The sequence below is a fragment of the Nilaparvata lugens genome, chromosome 4, assembly GCF_014356525.2.
Source record: "Nilaparvata lugens isolate BPH chromosome 4, ASM1435652v1, whole genome shotgun sequence".
NCBI classification, from domain to species: Eukaryota; Metazoa; Arthropoda; class Insecta; order Hemiptera; family Delphacidae; genus Nilaparvata; species Nilaparvata lugens.
Window position 1 is genome coordinate 10,094,943 of NC_052507.1, and position 18,203 is coordinate 10,113,145.

Genomic DNA, 18,203 nt, shown 5'->3' on the forward strand with positions numbered 1-18,203 from the left:
TGATGGAATAAATGACTATAATGCGATTCATCACGAAAATTCGAAAATCACAAATTTGATTGATAAATAGTCTAAAATTGTTTAATTGTAGAAATTGATGGATTTCATAAAAATGAAAATCTCCCAGATTTGGATGATATTGCGGCTATGCTTATTGTATGAGACGTTTCGCTACAATACATGAAACAACAAATCTTCATCACTGAAACATCAAATCAAATTTAACCTCCACTCTCTGAGAAAAGCCATGGAATAACCATCCATTATGAAATTTTCCCCATAGCTTCATCTATAGTGCGAATTTCTACCAAATCTGAGATACTTTTTTTTACTGTTTCAAAACGCACGATGGTTATTTTTTGTCCATGGCTATTCTCATTTTTTGTGAAAAATAAAAATCGCTCAAACTTCGTGACCTTATGCTCTTTGATGCGAGAAACACGAATCTGGAATCCGATTTGCAAAATTCCTTACAGTTCATTTAATATGGCCGTTTGAAAATTTGCAAATTTTATGTTTGAAGCTGTATAGCTCATTCCTTATAGTAGCTGGGTGTGCCAAATTTGGCTTCGACATCTCTCAGGTAGAGCTTACAAATGAGCTCAGTAGTCACATAAATCATGAGAAATTTGAATTTCCCGCTCAAATAGTATAAATCATGAGAAATTTGAATTTCCCGCTAATCATGAGAAATTTGAATTTCCCGCTCAAATAGTATAAATCATGTGAAATTTGAATTTCCCGCTCAAATAGTATAAATCATGAGAAATTTGAATTTCCCGCTAATCATAAGAAATTTGAATTTCCCGCTCAAATAGTAGTTCATTTGCATATTAGAAATGGCCAGATTTCTACCAGGGCATCAGAAACATGCAAGAGGTACACAAACTAGATCAGTGTTGCGGGTTGCCTATGCTTGCATTGGAAGGCGTTGAAAAAACCCTGCTACCTCTTCAAGTGTTCTGAATCCCTGGTACAGAATTAAAACCAACTGAAATACTACCAGGGCAACAGAAACATGCAAGAGGTACTGACTGTTTTGAGCGGGAAATTCAAATTTCTCAGGATTTTTGTGACTACTGAGCTCATTTGTATTGGATGATAATTAGAACAGCACAGCAGAAAAAAGCAACAGGTAACGGATTCATTTTTCATGAATCCAAAAATTAATTAAAATCGCTAAAACTCTCAGCAATGATATAATTAATATTTGACGAGAGAAACAATATAATGTCATCACATTGGCAAAATTCCTTACCGTTCATTAGATATGGCCGTTTGAAAATTTGCAAATTTCATGTTTGAAGCCGCATAACTCATCCTGTATAGTAGCTGGGAATGCCAAATTTGGCTCAGACACTTCTCAGTTAAAGCTTCATTTATGGTGCAAATTTCAGTCGAATCCGAGATACTTCTTTCTCTCGTTGTTTGTCCATGGATTCAATTATTCTAATCACTTTATCATTGATTTGTAAAAAATAAAAATCGCTCAAACTTCGTGATCATATGGTCTTTGATGCGAGAAACTCGAATCTGGAATCCGATTTGCAAAATTCCTTATCGTTCATTTAATATGACCGTTTGAAAATTTGCAAATTTTATGTTTGAAGCTGTATAGCTCATCCTGTAAAGTAGCTGGGTGTGCCAAATTTGGCTTCGACATTTCTCAGGTAGGGCTTCTTCTATGGGGAAAATTTCAGCCAAATCTGAGATACCTATTTTACTGTTTCAAAACGCATAATAGTTAGTTAGTCCATGGTTTTTCTTATTTTTTTGTGAAAAATAAAAATCGCTCAAACTTCGTTACCTTATGTTTTTTTATGCGAGAAACACGAATCTGGAATCCGATTTACAGAATTCCTTACCGTTCATTTAATATGACCGTTTGTAAATTTCCAAATTTTATGTTTGAAGCTGTATAGCAGCTGGGGGTGCCAAATTTGGCTTCGACATTTCTCAGGTAGAGCTTCTTCTATGGGGAAAATTTCAGCCAAATCTGAGATACTTTTTTTTACTCTTTTAAAACGCACGATGATTAGTTGTCCATGGCTATTCTCATTTTTTTTGAGAAGAATAAAAATCGATCAAACTTCGTGACCTTATGCTCTTTGATGCGAGAAACACGAATCTGGAATCCGATTTGCGAAATTCCTTATACCGTTCATTTAATATGGCCGTTTGAAAATTTGCAAATTTTATGTTTGAAGCTGTATAGCTCGAAACTGTATAGTAGTAGCTCAACTTTTCAATTAATTTCTGATGGGACACCAAGTCAAAAGCCTTCCTCAGGTCTAAAAGCAAAGCACTCACTTCTTCTTTATTCTCAAATCCATTGATGATGTAAGATATCACACTCTCTACTGCCTTGATGGTGAACATATTATTTCGAAAGCCAAACTGCGCATCTGAAAGCAATTTATTCTCCTCAAAGAAGCTCCCAATCTGGGTCCTAATGACACTCTCTATTACCTTGGATATTATAGGCACCAGATAAATTGGACGGTAATTATTCACATCATCTTTTTATGTACAGGAATAGTTACCATACAGGAATAGTTTTTAGAAATCTATGTACAGGAATAGTATTTCTCTCTGAGAAAAGCTGAATGAGAGATACATTTTTCAAGCGCTATAACTCTGGACCCATATTTCTCAAATCCAGTTGTAAATATCATTTAACTAGAACGTAAGAGCACATCAAATGTACATGAGAGATTCATCTTTACTGTCTTTAATTAATAGTTCTTAGCAATTTTAACAAGAGAGATCACGAAATAGAATCTATATAAATTTAATATAGTAGATATGATATTGAAATAAGAGGCCAACGAAATCCAATCAACATCAAATACACATTTATTTATTCATATACATAGACATTCATCATAAAAGATTATGAAGCTGAATAATGTTCAGCTTCTGTTGATAGGAATCAACAGAGTCAAATACAAATTTAAATATTCTTAGACATTGATTATGAACGAATGGAAATAACTGTATCCAAATAATTAGAGCTGAATATATTAAACCAATGGTTGGAAGAACACATCATCTTACATTTTAAAAATTTACCAGAATCTTGCACTGTAGATAAGAAGTTTAAGTCTGAACCAATAAATTATCAAACACTTATTATTAATGGAATATACATTGACATCAATCTTGAACGAATTGAAATAACTGTATTCAAATAATTAGAGCTGAATATATTAAACCAATGGTTGGAAGAACAGATCATCGTAGTTTAAAAATTTACCAGAATATTACACTCTAGATGATAACAAGTTTAAATCTCAACGAATGAATTATCAAACACTTATTATTCATGGAATAAACATAGACATCAATCATGAACGAATTGAAATAACTGTATTCAAATAAAAATAACTAGAGCTGAATATATTGAACTAATGAAAGAGTGTTTGAAAGAACAGTTAATCTTATAGTTTAAAAATTTACCAGAATCTTCAACAACTTCAAATCTTAATGAATGAATTATCAAACACTTATTATTCGTGGAATATACATAGACATCAATCAAGAACGAATGGAAATAACTGTATTCAAATAATAAGAATAATTAGAGTTGAATAGATTCAACCAATGGTTGAAAGAACAGTTAATCTTATAGTTTAAAAATTTACCAGAATCTTACACTCTAGATAACACGTTTAAATCTCAAATATCAAACACTTAGGCTATTATTCATGGAATATACATAGACATCAATCATGAACAAATGGAAATAACTGTATCCGAATAATTAGAGCTGAATATATATTCAACCAATGGTTGAAAGAACAGTTTAACTTCTAGTTTAAAAATTTACCAGAATCTTCAACAACTTCAAATCTTAATGAATGAATTATCAAACACTTATTATTCGTGGAATATACATAGACATCAATCATGAACGAATGGAAATTACTATATCCAAATAATAAGAATAATTAGAGTTGAATAGATTCAACCAATGGTTGAAAGAACAGTTCATCTTCTAGTTTAAAAATTTACCAGAATCTTCAACAACTTCAAATCTTAATGAATGAATTATCAAATACTTATTATTCGTCGAATATACATAGACATCAATCATGAACGAATGGAAATAACTGTATCCAAATAATTAGAGCTGAATATATTAAACCAATGGTTGGAAGAACACATCATCTTACATTTTAAAAATTTACCAGAATCTTGCACTGTAGATAAGAAGTTTAAGTCTGAACCAATAAATTATCAAACACTTATTATTAATGGAATATACATTGACATCAATCTTGAACGAATTGAAATAACTGTATTCAAATAATAAAAATAATTAGAGCTGAATATATTAAACCAATGGTTGGAAGAACAGATCATCGTAGTTTAAAAATTTACCTGAATATTACACTCTAGATGATAACAAGTTTAAATCTCAACGAATGAATTATCAAACACTTATTATTCATGGAATATACATTGACATCAATCTTGAACGAATTGAAATAACTGTATTCAAATAAAAATAACTAGAGCTGAATATATTGAACTAATGAATGAGTGGTTGAAAGAACAGTTCATCTTATAGTTTAAAAATTTACCAGAATCTTACACTCTAGATAACACGTTTAAATCTCAAATATCAAACACGTATTATTCATGGAATATACATAGACATCAATCATGAACGAATGGAAATAACTGTATCCGAATAATTAGAGCTGAATATATTCAACCAATGGTTGAAAGAACAGTTCATCTTCTAGTTTAAAAATTTACCAGAATCTTCAACAACTTCAAATCTTAATGAATGAATTATCAAACACTTATTATTCGTGGAATATACATAGACATCAATCAAGAACGAATGGAAATAACTGTATTCAAATAATAAGAATAATTAGAGTTGAATAGATTCAACCAATGGTTGAAAGAGCAGTTCATCTTACAGTTTAAATATTACCAGAATCTTACACTCTAGATATAAACTTTGAATCTTAACAAATGAATTATTAAACACTTATTATTCGTGGAATATACATAGACATCAATCATGAACGAATGGAAATGACTGTATCCAATAAGTGCTGAATATACGAGGGGGTAACACGAAAGTAAGGTCTCCAACTCTGTAACTTCGCGGAATTCCGCGCTAGGCGAAATCTGGCAACACCGCCGTGTTCCCTGGTTCCCCCACTACAACCCTGTCGCTGGGCGCGTATACGCCGACCGCTCAGTCTTGGCTGAGCAGCCATCAACAACGGAAGTACCCCTCGCGTCAGCGTCCAAGTGCGAATTGCGTTCGGTGATACGTTTCTTTAGCGCGAAAAAGGCGACACCTATTGAAATCCATCGTGAATTGGTTGCAGTTTATGGGGAAAATTGTATGAACATTGAAAACGTGCGTAAGTGGTTCCGCGAGTTTAAGTCCGGGCGCACTAACGTTCACGATGAAGAGAGTAGTGGCCGGCCGCCGCTTTCGGATGCGATTGTTTCCTCAGAGAAATTCTCAGAGATCGCCGTGCAACTGGGTTTCCGATGTGATATTGTGAATAAATAAATGAATAAACTGTTAAGGACTTGGAAGGAAAGCTTGGAGGAGTGTGCAGCAGAGAATCAATTCGTGAATTTCTTACAGAACGGTTGCATTACCACAAGGTTTCTGCCTGGTGGGTGCCGCGACAGCTAACTGAAGAACACAAGATACGTGGAATGTGCGGACAAAAGTTTTGCGGCGTTTTGAACAGGAAGGAGAAGAATTTTTAGAAGGCTTTGTTACGGGGGATGAAACATGGGCCCATCACTACACCCCCGAGAAAAAGGAGTCGTCCAAACAATGGCGTCACAGCGACTCTCCAAAACCGAAAAAAATCATAACAACACTGTCGGCCGGCAAGGTGATGGTGACAGTGTATTGTTGGTCGATTTCATGCCACAGGGAACCACCATCAATGCAGAAAGGTACTGTGGGACATTAGAAAAGCTTTGCCGTGCCATTAAGAAAAACGCCCGGGAATGCTGACCAATGGAGTGAAATTTCACCACGACAACGCGCGCCTGCACACTGCCAAGACGACCCTGGACCTAATCAAATCAAATCAAATTTATTTTCCATTTACAAGGCAAAAATACAATTGAATAATAACATACTATTATGCAATAATGTATACAAAATAATACACTTAATACAATACAGGAAAAAAATCAGGAAAATCATTGATCACCCTGCCTACAGTCCCAACCTGGCCCCAAGTGACTACCACTTATTCCCCGCCCTAAAAAAACATCTCGGAGGGAAGAAGTTTGCGTCGGACGTGGAGGTTCAAAAAGAGGTCAACACCTGGCTGCGCAAAGCGGACTGGAAGTGGTATGATACCGGCATAGAAAAGTACATCACGCGGATGCAGAAGGTGTTGGAAAAAATGGCGATTATGTTGAAAAATAGCCAAGATCATGGTCTTTCAAACGATGTATAATACTAAGTAAATGTCATTTCTATGAAAAAAAAAATAGGAGACCTTACTTTCTTGTTACCCCTCGTATTAAACAAATGGCTGAAAGAACGTTCATCTTACAGTTTAAAAATTTACCAGAATCATCAAACACTTATTATTCGTGGAATATACATAGACATCAATCATGAACGAATGGAAATAACTGTATCCAATTAATAAGAATAATTAGAGCTGAATATATTTAACCAATGGTTGGAAGAACGTTCATCTTACAGTTTAAAAATTTACCAGAATCTTACAATCTAGACAACAACTTTAAATCTCAACAAAGGAAACATCAAACACTTATTATTCATTCCAAATGTATAGCCCAAAGTGTACTTTATGAAATCGTATAGTAAATACAACATCAATATTCATTAATATAACATTATAATATAATAGTAAATACAACACATCCCAGACAGTATGCAATCAGAAATAATTTAGCCAGTCCTCATCAATGCACAATTCTCTTCCAACGGGGGTTTCACTACCTAAATCAAAACATATTCATAATGGTTTTGTGCTGGTACATTGTAGTATTGTACCCAAGTAGTATTGTATACTAGAAATAAAAAAAGCCAACATCCATTCTTGGTAAATGAAGAATCCTAATGCAAAATTTCAAGTTAATCAGTTCAGACGATGATTCGTCAAACAACTATTTCGTATCCCGTACATATAGAAGCCAATTCCTTCCTTTACATATACAGTAGATAAATACAGTAATATTGATAATACATTAATAGTACTGTACTACATTGTAGTGAAAGTAATTAATCATTTTTGGAGGAGAAATGTCAATCCTAATCATGGAATCTGAAACAGTAAATTCGTCAACAACAAAAGCGAAAAAATTCTTGATAGTATTGTTGTAGCACAATACAGAATTTCTCTAAACAAATAATTATTTAAAAATCTAGGTTTTATTTCAAAAATCTAGGTTTTGGCTTTCCATGAACAGTAATTCAAGTCTTAATCAGTACCCTGAGTTCAGTCTAAACGAGTTTCTTTTTAAAATACATTCATTTATTAAAACAAGCAAAAACACATTATCATAAAATGATTGGACATGGAAAACCAGGCTTATAGCCCTTACTATTCCAATCTCAATGCATCCTTATAATAGTATTTTTCAGTGCAAAATTTTATAGAACGAATATAATAGGAACACGAACAGTTAATATGGTCTTAGTTTTAGGTTTTAATGTAAAAACGGAGTAGGCTGCATACTCCTAAAGTAATCAGCCCACATCAATCAATATTCACTGAATTCTTCAATTGAAGTCAAGTTTTTCACTAAAAGCAAAACTCCACTAAAATCTTCTTTGGCCCATATTAGACTATCAAACATTTTCACAGAGTATCTGGAATTTGAAATGGAAATATATTCACAACACTGACATGTTTTAAATATGAATATAATATAACAGTATCTTTGACCAACTTTTGTCAAAGGTCGTTTTCACACTTACCAATTTGTCCTCTGATTGGCTAAGGGCCAGATCATATTATGCGTTTTCTCAGGCGCCAATCAATCAGCCATTCTTAGAGCATCCTGCCCTGCCGACTCTAAAAACGCCTGAAAAAACGCTTTATATGGTCTGACCCTTATACTCACTAACAGCTGATTCTCAGCCAATCGGTGGATAATTCTGTTGGCCGAGAATCGGTAATAAGAAGTATAAGAACAGCTATATTCTGATAAAAGCTTTGGAAAGTTATTAAAAACACCAATGAAATTTAATGGAATAGATATATTAGCCAATGAAACAACATTTATCACACAAAAATATGATTCATGACACTGTAAAGGTGCGTACAGATTTACGCGCTGCGAACATGAGCAATTCACTTTTAATCAGCTGATGCCAAGCTTTTTATATCTATATCTTATACCGTTTCTGTAAAAATACAGATATAGTCAGCTGATTAAAAGTGAATTGCTCATGTTCGCGGCGTGTATATTTGTACGCACCTTAATACGGACCTTAATAGTTTTGATCCAACACAACACACAATTCATCTTCACACAGTAGAATTGAGTGTGTGTTTCTTGACTCTAATAAGGGCCTTAATAGTATTGGAAATAATATTAGAATAATAATATTCCTAATAATAAAATTCTTCTTCACATGGTGTAGTTTCCGACCTTGAAAGTTTTGACCTAGAACAACACACAATTCTTCTAAACACAGTAGAAGTGAGTGTGTGATTCTTGACGACACTCTAATACGGGTCTTGATAGTATTGACGTAGCACAACACAAAATTCTTCTTTACATGGTTTAGTTTCCGACCTTGATATTTTTAACCTAGCACAATTCTTCTTCACACAGAAGAAGTGAGGGTGAGCCTGATTCTTGACACTCTACGGGCCTTAATAGTATTGACCTAGCACAACATAAAACTCTTCTTTACTTGGTGTTGCATCCGCTAAAATCAGAGCATCTTCTTGATAGTTTTTTTGTACCAAGGGTGAGGAGATTCTTCATGGTGACGAGCCACAATGTTGAATTCTTGACACTCTAATACGAGCCTCAATAGTATTTACCAAGCACAACACAAACTTCTTCTTCACATGGTGTGGTTTCCGCTAAAACCGGAACATCTTCTTGATAGTGTTGTTGTAGCGGACGGTTTCAAGGGCAAGGCGATTCTTCATGGTGACGAGTCGCTCGTGAGCCACCGTGTTGCGAGGCTCGAGCTCTGTCACCCTTGTCAGGTCGTTGACTGCGTTCTCAGTGTCTTTCAGCCACGTGAACGCCTCAGCTCGCCTCATCAGCGCTTTCACGTTGTCCGGCTCTTTCTCCAGCACCTGAAACACAAATAATCAATCAATATTCGTCTTCATTTAAATAGCCGATATCATTGATTAGTTCAAGCTAAAAATATGGCTAAAAAGTCTATGAAGTATGAAAAATTGGAATTTCTAACAGAGAGTAAGTCAAAAACAACATGGCAATCTCTTAGGCTATATTCAAACTGACACGACTCAAATCGTATGACTCGAGTTGCAGATACTCCAGTCTCTCGGACCTTACGACTTGAGACGCTTGTCATGCTCGTTGGCCCATATGAATAAAACCAGAGCAAATGCTCATGAGCAAGAGCATGGAGCATAAGGTTTTGCTCATGAGCAAAAGGTAGAAGCAAAAGCATTTGCTCATTTTTATATGAATAAGCTTTACCTTATACTCTTACCTAAAACTCCTGAACTCTGGAGCAAATGCTCACGTAATTTAAAGATTTTTCATCAGCTGATTCGCTTTTGTAGCCTCACTTCGTTTTTATAGCTCACGGAAGCGCTAAATATACAAGTAGGGGGCACCGCTTGTGTTTGCGTCGTCTGCTCTGTTTTCTATTTATGAATAGTTTTAGGTTAGTTGAGTTTAGAATTTTGAAATAATAGCATGAAAAATGTCATCTCTATAATAATCTTCAGCATATTCTTATAATATCAATAGCTTCTTATAATCGTCTACACTCTCATCTTCTTAAATGCCTATTTCCTATTTTGTGATGGCTATCTTTATATCTTTTGTATTTATTCTTTTGTAGGAATAATGGTGATATATATCATGGTTGAATCTAAAAAGAGTTTTATAGTTCTCAACTATTGGTTGTGATCGTATCTGGTATAGTTTCCTCTTCCTCATACGAATTAGTTGAGCCATTTTACTATGAGCAAAAGGTGATAAGCTGCTCTAGACTAGACTCACCTTTTTTTAAGCATTTGCTTCAAAAGTTGAGCAAATTCTCTAGTTTATTCATACAATTTTGAATATAAGCTTTTACTTTTGAGCAAATGCTCAAACTATTTTTTTGATGAGCATGAGCAAAAGGTTTTGCTCACGTTTATCCATAGAAAATGAAGCAAATGCTCCATATTTTAGAAGTATAAGCAAATGCTCAACTTTTATTCATATGGTCCATTGTCACTACTATAGTTGCCAGTAATCGTTCGATTTACTTGAATTTGTAATTATCGGCTTATTCTTCCAATCTCATAATATGGGGAATTTCACTACTTTTCCGAATGTATGTTCGTTCATGTTTACGCTACTCCACTTCAATTCCTAAACTCATTCTATTAATACTCGCTACTTGAGTCGCTTGACGACTAGCATATCAAGTCGCCAAGCAGCTGAGCCTCGGAGTATCCAAAACTATAATCTGCGCATCATCATTTGAAACCACATTCGGTGTCGCCAAGAGACTGAGTTTCAAGTTGCTTCGCGATTTGTGTCGCGCTAGTTAGTGTGAGTAGAGCCTTAGTTTCTCTGACGCACTGTATACAAATAGATTCATCTATGACCATGTTAGGTATAATGTAAACATCAAAATCAATCCCATTACAGCTGCCTTATCGCGATGGATTTTCAAAACTATATTTAAAAGTAAACTTTATCAAACGACTTGAGCATTATAACACGGTTTCCGATGCTGGCGGCATTAACATTAAAACAAGGTTTCCCGTGTTATCGGATGGGCACGTTAAATTGTCGGTCCTGGCTGAAGTATGACAGTCGTAAGGCCCATTGACGGCTTGAATTATACATTCAGGCGGTGAGACTTTCCCGCAAGGGACTCCCCACCAACAAAAGCCATACGAATTTACTTTCAAGGTTTCTGATGCTGGCAGCAGGTTTCAGTTTGAAAAGTTTTCAAATCAACAAGTTTACAGTACGCCAAGTTATCAGTATGTTCAGTTTCAGTTTGTCAAGAAGTGTTCAGTAGGGGCTAAGTCAAAATTAATTTTGTCAAGACTTCAATTCGTAAAGTTTTCATTCAGTTTGTCATGTTTCCAATACGTCAAGTTTCAAGTTTTCCAGTAAGTCAAGTTTTTAGTTTACGGTTTCACTCTCGCCGAGTAGCTTTTCACCTAATATTATTTCAATCGTTTTACCATAAAGGCTAGTTGGTTGACTTCTAACTTCACAAGTCAGCAATGTGATACCTTGCTTAAGAGGTCGTAGATAAAATAGTGTACGGTTTTATTCGGTCTTCAAAGTACTCGTAAGATGTTTAAGACACTCGCTCGTGTCTCAACTCACACTTACGCGACTCAGGTCGAGAAGAGACTCGACTCTAGTCGAGAGCATGTGTTTTCAAATGGTGACAGTCGCGGAGACTGGTCTTAGTGTCACCATTTGGAAACACAAGCTCTCGACTAGAGTCGAATCTCTTCTTAACCTGAGTCGCCTAAGTGTGAGTTGAGCCTTAAGGTGCGTACAGACTTTCGCTCTGCTCCGCAATCGAACGTCACTCGAGCAGATCGATTGATGATCGAAGGGGGAGAAACCCCCTCCGTGTAACAGAGGTCGAGCTTGGCAAGTTCCTTGGTCGAACTAACCAATAGTTGCGCATGCGCGGTTAAGGTTTTTGTTGGATCAGTTACGATCTCTGTATTAGCATATAAAATTATCAAAATTAATTAGAATTAAATCATTTGAAATTATAAAAACATTTTTAATAATAGGTACCAGCATATTAGAATTTAGAAGAAAGAAGTCAAACACCCTACCACGCCTTTCACGTTTCAAAACATTGACAGACATAGCTTTTTTTAATAAAACATCAACATAAATGCAACAAACATTATAATTATCATAAATTTATTATATAAACATAATTAATGAACATGATGTATTATTATGCTACCCAGCAATTCCCTGGTCAGAATATTTTCTTTAGTTTTGTCACCCGATCAGCTGGATTGAACGTTTCACATGTGTTATTCCATCTCTTTTGCTGATGATACAGCTCTAGTTTTTTCCGGTTCTACGTGGAAAGAAATAAAACTTCTAACAGAATCAGGTCTCACAGCAGTTAAGTCATGGCTTGATCTGCACACGTTCACTTTAAATACAAGAAAAAGCGTATATATGACTTTCTCGCCTACAATAAACTCCATCCCTGCGGAAATGTTAAATGGTGGAATTAAAATTCATTCGTTTGAATGTGCTGAAAGGAGTAGTCAGTCAGACTCAGATTTTGTTGTTAGGGACTGTATATGTCAATCACTGACAAACGTGAGAGAAGTTAAATATCTAGGTGTTTTAATAGATCAACATCTGAAGTGGAATGCACATATTGATAATATGTGTGAAAAAATGAAATATATTGTTCACAAATTCTACAGATTGAGCAGTGTTGGAGATTTAAAGTTATTGATGATGGTCTATTCAGCTTATGCCCAATCCATATTTCAGTATGGTATAAGGGTTGGGGGGGGGTGTTAAATATTGAATAAATAATACTCTTCATATCAACCAACCATCTTTATTTTTAATAAATTCAAGATTAAACTGTTATTAACGTTCTGGTAACTAGTGTATTGAAATCATATGATAATAATAAATATCATCTGTAGGCCTTATTTCAATAAAATAGGTGTGATTCAGAGGCACATACTAAAAGCTGCTCTCCAAAGGCCGAGACGATATCCCAGTCACTTACTTTATACAGAATTCCCGGTTCTGACAGTGAGACAACTCTATATAAAACATTTAATACTTTATATCAATAGATCCAAAAATACTTTTACTCCATACTTTCCAGCTTACAATTTCAGATCGCCATCAAATTACCGTGTTTCCAGGACAGACCTAATAGTATGCCGTAGACAGTTCCCCTATGTAGTAAATAAATTGATTGACCTGTTACCCGAAAATTTAATTTTAGATAGCATCACTAAATCAAGAAAAAAAATATTAATTGGATTAAATCAACAAATGTTTTTCACCTAATTCACAACACAATTTGATTTTTTTCTCTAGTATTGCCATCAAACTTACATACAGTATTTATATATTTGTGTTTTCCCTACTTTTACCTTGATTGAATTGTATACTTATAATATGAATGGTTGGTTTTGGGCCAAGCCTGTTGTTCCTTCCCAATCATATTTATATGATTTGTTATTGTATCAACGTATAAATGAATAAATGAATATTATAGTTAAGCTTACCTTGTTGAATCAAAGTTTTTCTATTGGAAGTAATAGTATCGTTTTCTGTTTTGGTACTCGTCACCAGCACTCAAACTGTGGTTTTGCTGGTTTCGCCGAATTAGTATATTATTATGTTAAAAAATTGTACTTCTTATTCTAAAATATTACTTTTTGTAATCTGTATTCATTTGTGAATATTTTTTGTAAGACAATAAAATTTTATTTGATTTTTGAGATTAGGTTGTAGCGAAGTCAACCATACGACAAGCGCGCGATCATCCTTCGAACCTCTAGCGCTCCCTTGCGTAACATCTGGCGTAACTTTCATGATCGGAGCCAGTGCGGAGCGTGTTCGAGGCGCACATATCTGTAAGCACCTTTAGATGTAAGTTGAGACACGAGCGAGTGTCTCAAACATCTTACGAGTGCTTTGAAAACTCTTAATATGAAAGCGTTGCATAAACTACTATACAATGGAGTCGCGTACCTTGTTGCAGAGTGTGAGCGCATGTTCGAGCTGCGAGCGAGCCAGCTGACACCAGGCCATGTTGTTGCAGAGCGTGACATAGAGTGGCCTGACCGTCTCGTTATCTGTGCCCAGAGTGATCAGCAGCTTCACGGCGCGGCCAAAGCGCAGATACGCGTCCAGAATGCGTCCCGCTTTGAACAGCTCACAGCCGCGCTCCTTGTAGCGTCTGGCCACCTAACACAATTTTTAAAACTTTAAAATGATATACAGTAAGTAAAATACTAAGGCCGGGTTGCACAAAGCCGGTTAAATTTCGATCGTGATTAATTTCACGAGAGACAATCAGAGAAAGCTTTTTCGAAAAGAAGACTTCTTTCATTGGTTATCGTGAAATTAATCACGGTTACAATTTAACCGGATTTTTGTGCAACCGGCACAAAGGGGCGGTTTCCGAGTTTGGGATTTGGCTAAGTTCTAGACAGACTTTAAACAGCTGGAGTAAGAAAACTAGCTTTCCAAAACTGGGTGTAATCTCAGGTTTTTTTAACAGTAGTCGCAGTTTTTTATTTTCTCATTTCTATAGCTCGGAAACCGGCCTTCATGCTCGCTTGCTCTTACATCTATTAAACTGCTTGCTCTTACGTCTATTAAATTAATTTTATATTCTTCAAGATTTCAGTAGGTCAAGTTTTTAGTTAAATCCTTGCGGAGCACGGGTTACTTGCTAGTTCTAAATAATGTATATTATATTATTCAGGTTGCACTGCAAGCGCACATGTCTATTTAGTTTAACCATGATTGAGTGACCTAATCTAACAACACCAATGAAAAAGCTGATGGCACCGTTTAACTAGACGTAAGTGCAACGGATGTATGTGAAGGCTTTAGTCTTCTACTTGACAAAAATTGAATAATGACATACACTTACCTTGCACTGAAATCTTACCTTGAATTTGAAATCGACCTATATGTAGTAAAATACTGCAATATTTTACAATAGTAAAGTAGTATTGTAGACTAGGAATAGAAAAGGCCTATAATCATCCTCGGTAAATTAAGAATCAATATACAAAATTTCAAGTTAATCTGTCGAATAGTTCAGACGTGATGATGCGTCATTCGTGAATTTCGCATCCCGTACGTGTATATTCCAATTCTTTCCTTCATTATATTATAGAATAGTGGACAAATCAATGAAATTAAAAAAAATAACCTATATAAGCTGTGAAAGAACCGAAGGTGAATACATATAGAAGGTTGAACACTCATCAGCTTTTTATAGCTTATCACATTACAATGGCCGTTGTAGTCGGTGTAATGATAACGTCACGTGTCATTGTAGTACCATAGAGAAAACTTAGATACTATTGGATCTCTCTTTGGTTCGGCCAGAATTGACCGTTACTACAAGCCAGTCATCCACATACTTCTTCCACTTCAAGCCGTGAGACACTAGAGCCTCGCCGTTTAAAAACTCGAACTTTCAAACTCGAGAACACGATGTTCCATAGAGTAATCAACAGATAGCGTAGTTCAACGCTTGCAATGGTTCAAAATTCTTGATAAAATTTGATGAATGAGAATTGATATTGTGGAATTTTTCCATGATTGCAAAAACACAGATTTATTTTTATATCATCCACATTCATTAAACTTTTACACAGGATTGCAGTTTCGTGAAAAAATAAATCTGTGTTTTATCAGTTCAAAATATTCTGGCATCACCTCTTTACATGGAGTTAATCTTTCTATTTCTCTATCCTCATTCTATGGTAGTGCCATTAGCCGATGATTTCCAACCTCCTATAGTGAGGTCCACGTTATAATGGCAGTGGAGAAAAATAGGAGAACAACGTTGCCGATCCTCTGTCTTGTCAATGCCTTCTATAGACGGTAGCTGATACAGGTTTCAAATCAAATCAAATCGTTTATTGCACAAAAATATATACAGAATACAACTGAAAGTAAATTGACAACTTTGTGCTACACGTCGGCAAAAGAAAACTTAAAGATTAGGTTTAAAGATTAAACTTTAGGTTTATTGATGTAATATTAACAGTTCTTTCTCGTTTAAAATAATCAATTATATTAAGCAAGAAATTATATTTTTCAATAATTTCATAATGAATTTTTATAATAATTAAGATGAAATATTTTATTTATAATCAACTTAAGGACAAAGAAACAAACTACACTCCAAAACTTCTTTTCATCCCAATTTCATAGAATAAATTGTCCAAATAAAGGTTATGTGCGACTTTTCAATATTCTTCACTAATTTCCACATTGAAACAAAATACAAACACTTGAAACAATCAATTTTGAATTTAGAAAGATCAAGATCCGATTTGATAACAAAATTATTTTAGAATAATTATTAATTCTACATTGTTAAAAGACGATCTGGCAACAGAGCAAAGCGAGAAAGAGATAGCGCTGTCCGCTTTGTTGAATGATAGACAAGGATAGTAATAACATTGCTAATCGTACACTGCCATAATAACGTGGACCTCACTATATATAATAAGCAAGAGTTGAGCCATAACCAATAGATGGCCATGAATTGAGCTTACCTCCATTTTCTTCTCTTTGCTCCAGGCGTAGGTGGACTGTGAAGGGGTGAATTCCACAATATAGCCAGCCATTCCAAATCTCAGAGAAACTGGCACTTCATGTCAATAAAATTATATAACCGCACACCAGACAAATTACTAGCATTCACTCAATTAAAAAATAAAATATGTATTAGTTAATGAATGTTTGTTCACGGTAAATGATTTCTTTTCAATAAACTGGGTACCATTTCTCTTATGATATAATGAGTAACTTGTGATCTATGTTTTACATGAATTGTTAATTTTATGTTTGTATTTTTAAGACTGACTAATGAATAATAGTGATTTAAAAAGGATGTATTTTGACGAAGTCAATGTATTTTTTGTAAATATTGAATGACTAATAGAATTCTATTCTATTGCTTGTGATTGTAAATTTGAATAAACATAATTTGTTCTTTTGTTCAATAAAGCCGATGATTGTTCATCCTCCTATCTATTTTTTGATAGAGTTAGTGGGGAGGATATTTTTAATATTCTTTCCGAAGAATGGACATTGATATGTCCCAAAGCTCCGCCAATTTATGTAGATGCATAACAATATTATCTATAGTTATTCCAAATTGCTTTTTTCATATCATATTCAGTTCAATAATTATTTTCTTAGTCAATATCAAGTAAATTCATCTATAATTATTCTGTATTGTAATCTATTGTATATGAGTGTATAAGCCAGTATATATTGTTGTAATCTACATGAATAAAGTACTCAATCAATCAATCAATCACACACCCTTTCCTTTCAGTTTTACCTTACCTGGCTATTACATGGGAAACCATAGTTTATTGATTGATTGATTGTTTATCACAAATGACAATGTATTGCCAGGTCTTGCAAGACCCATTGCATACTAGCACTAGTTGGCAAGGTATTTCCCCCCTCTTTCTTCCAGCACACATCATTTTAGCAATATTGTCTTTAATGTGTTAATATCATTGTTACTACTATTGTTTTGTTGTATATTGCATTTTCTCATTGTATTTTTGTGTGTTGTGAATAAATTTAAATTGAAATTGATTGTAAATATTGTAAACTTGAATAAATAAAATTTGTTCAATAAAGCCGATGATTGTTCAACCTACAATCTAATAACCATGAGTTGAGCCATAACCAATAGATGGCCATGAATTGAGCTTACCTCCATTTTCTTCTCTTTGCTCCATGCGTAGGTGGACTGTGAAGGTGTGAAATCGACAAGTGTGACGTAGGCACACGCCGAACAGTCAATCGTGTCCAGCTTTACAGTCACCTTGCTCACCTCACCCTTGTCCATAAGCTGCAATACCTGTTCAACAACATTCATCCAAGTCACAAATCATATTATTATTTATTCCACAATGATAAAACACATAATCAAAAATGATTGGAAACGGAAAAACAGGATTATAGCCTTTACTATTCCATTCCCGAATTTTGATTGTAAATTAGTCCAAAAGAGGATTATACAATAATATAGTGAGGTCCACGTTATAATGGCAGTGGAGAAAGATGGGGGGAAAACGTTGCCGATCCTCTGTCTTGTCTATGCCTTCTATATACGGTAGCTGATACAGACTTATTGATGTAATACTAACTGTTCATTCTCGTTTAGAATAATCAATTATATTTTATTAAGCAAAAAATCATATTTTTCAATAATTTTATAATGAATTTTCATAATTAAGATGAAATATTTATTTAAT

The 18,203-nt window shown here is 34.6% G+C and overlaps 1 protein-coding gene across 1 annotated transcript in view; it reads right to left on the reverse strand.

Annotated features, from left to right (window-relative positions):
• Positions 1–4,734: 4,734 nt before the first annotated feature.
• Positions 4,735–18,203, reverse strand: part of LOC111049456 (FK506-binding protein-like) — a 122,722-nt gene continuing 109,253 nt past the window's right edge. The window contains exons 9-11 of the mRNA XM_039426610.1: positions 17,660–17,806; positions 13,924–14,139; positions 4,735–9,299 (exon numbers count right to left, since the gene is read on the reverse strand). Of these exons, the coding sequence (XP_039282544.1) occupies positions 9,078–9,299; positions 13,924–14,139; positions 17,660–17,806 (585 nt within the window). The 3' untranslated portion in view covers positions 4,735–9,077. The remainder of the gene's footprint in view (positions 9,300–13,923; positions 14,140–17,659; positions 17,807–18,203) is intronic.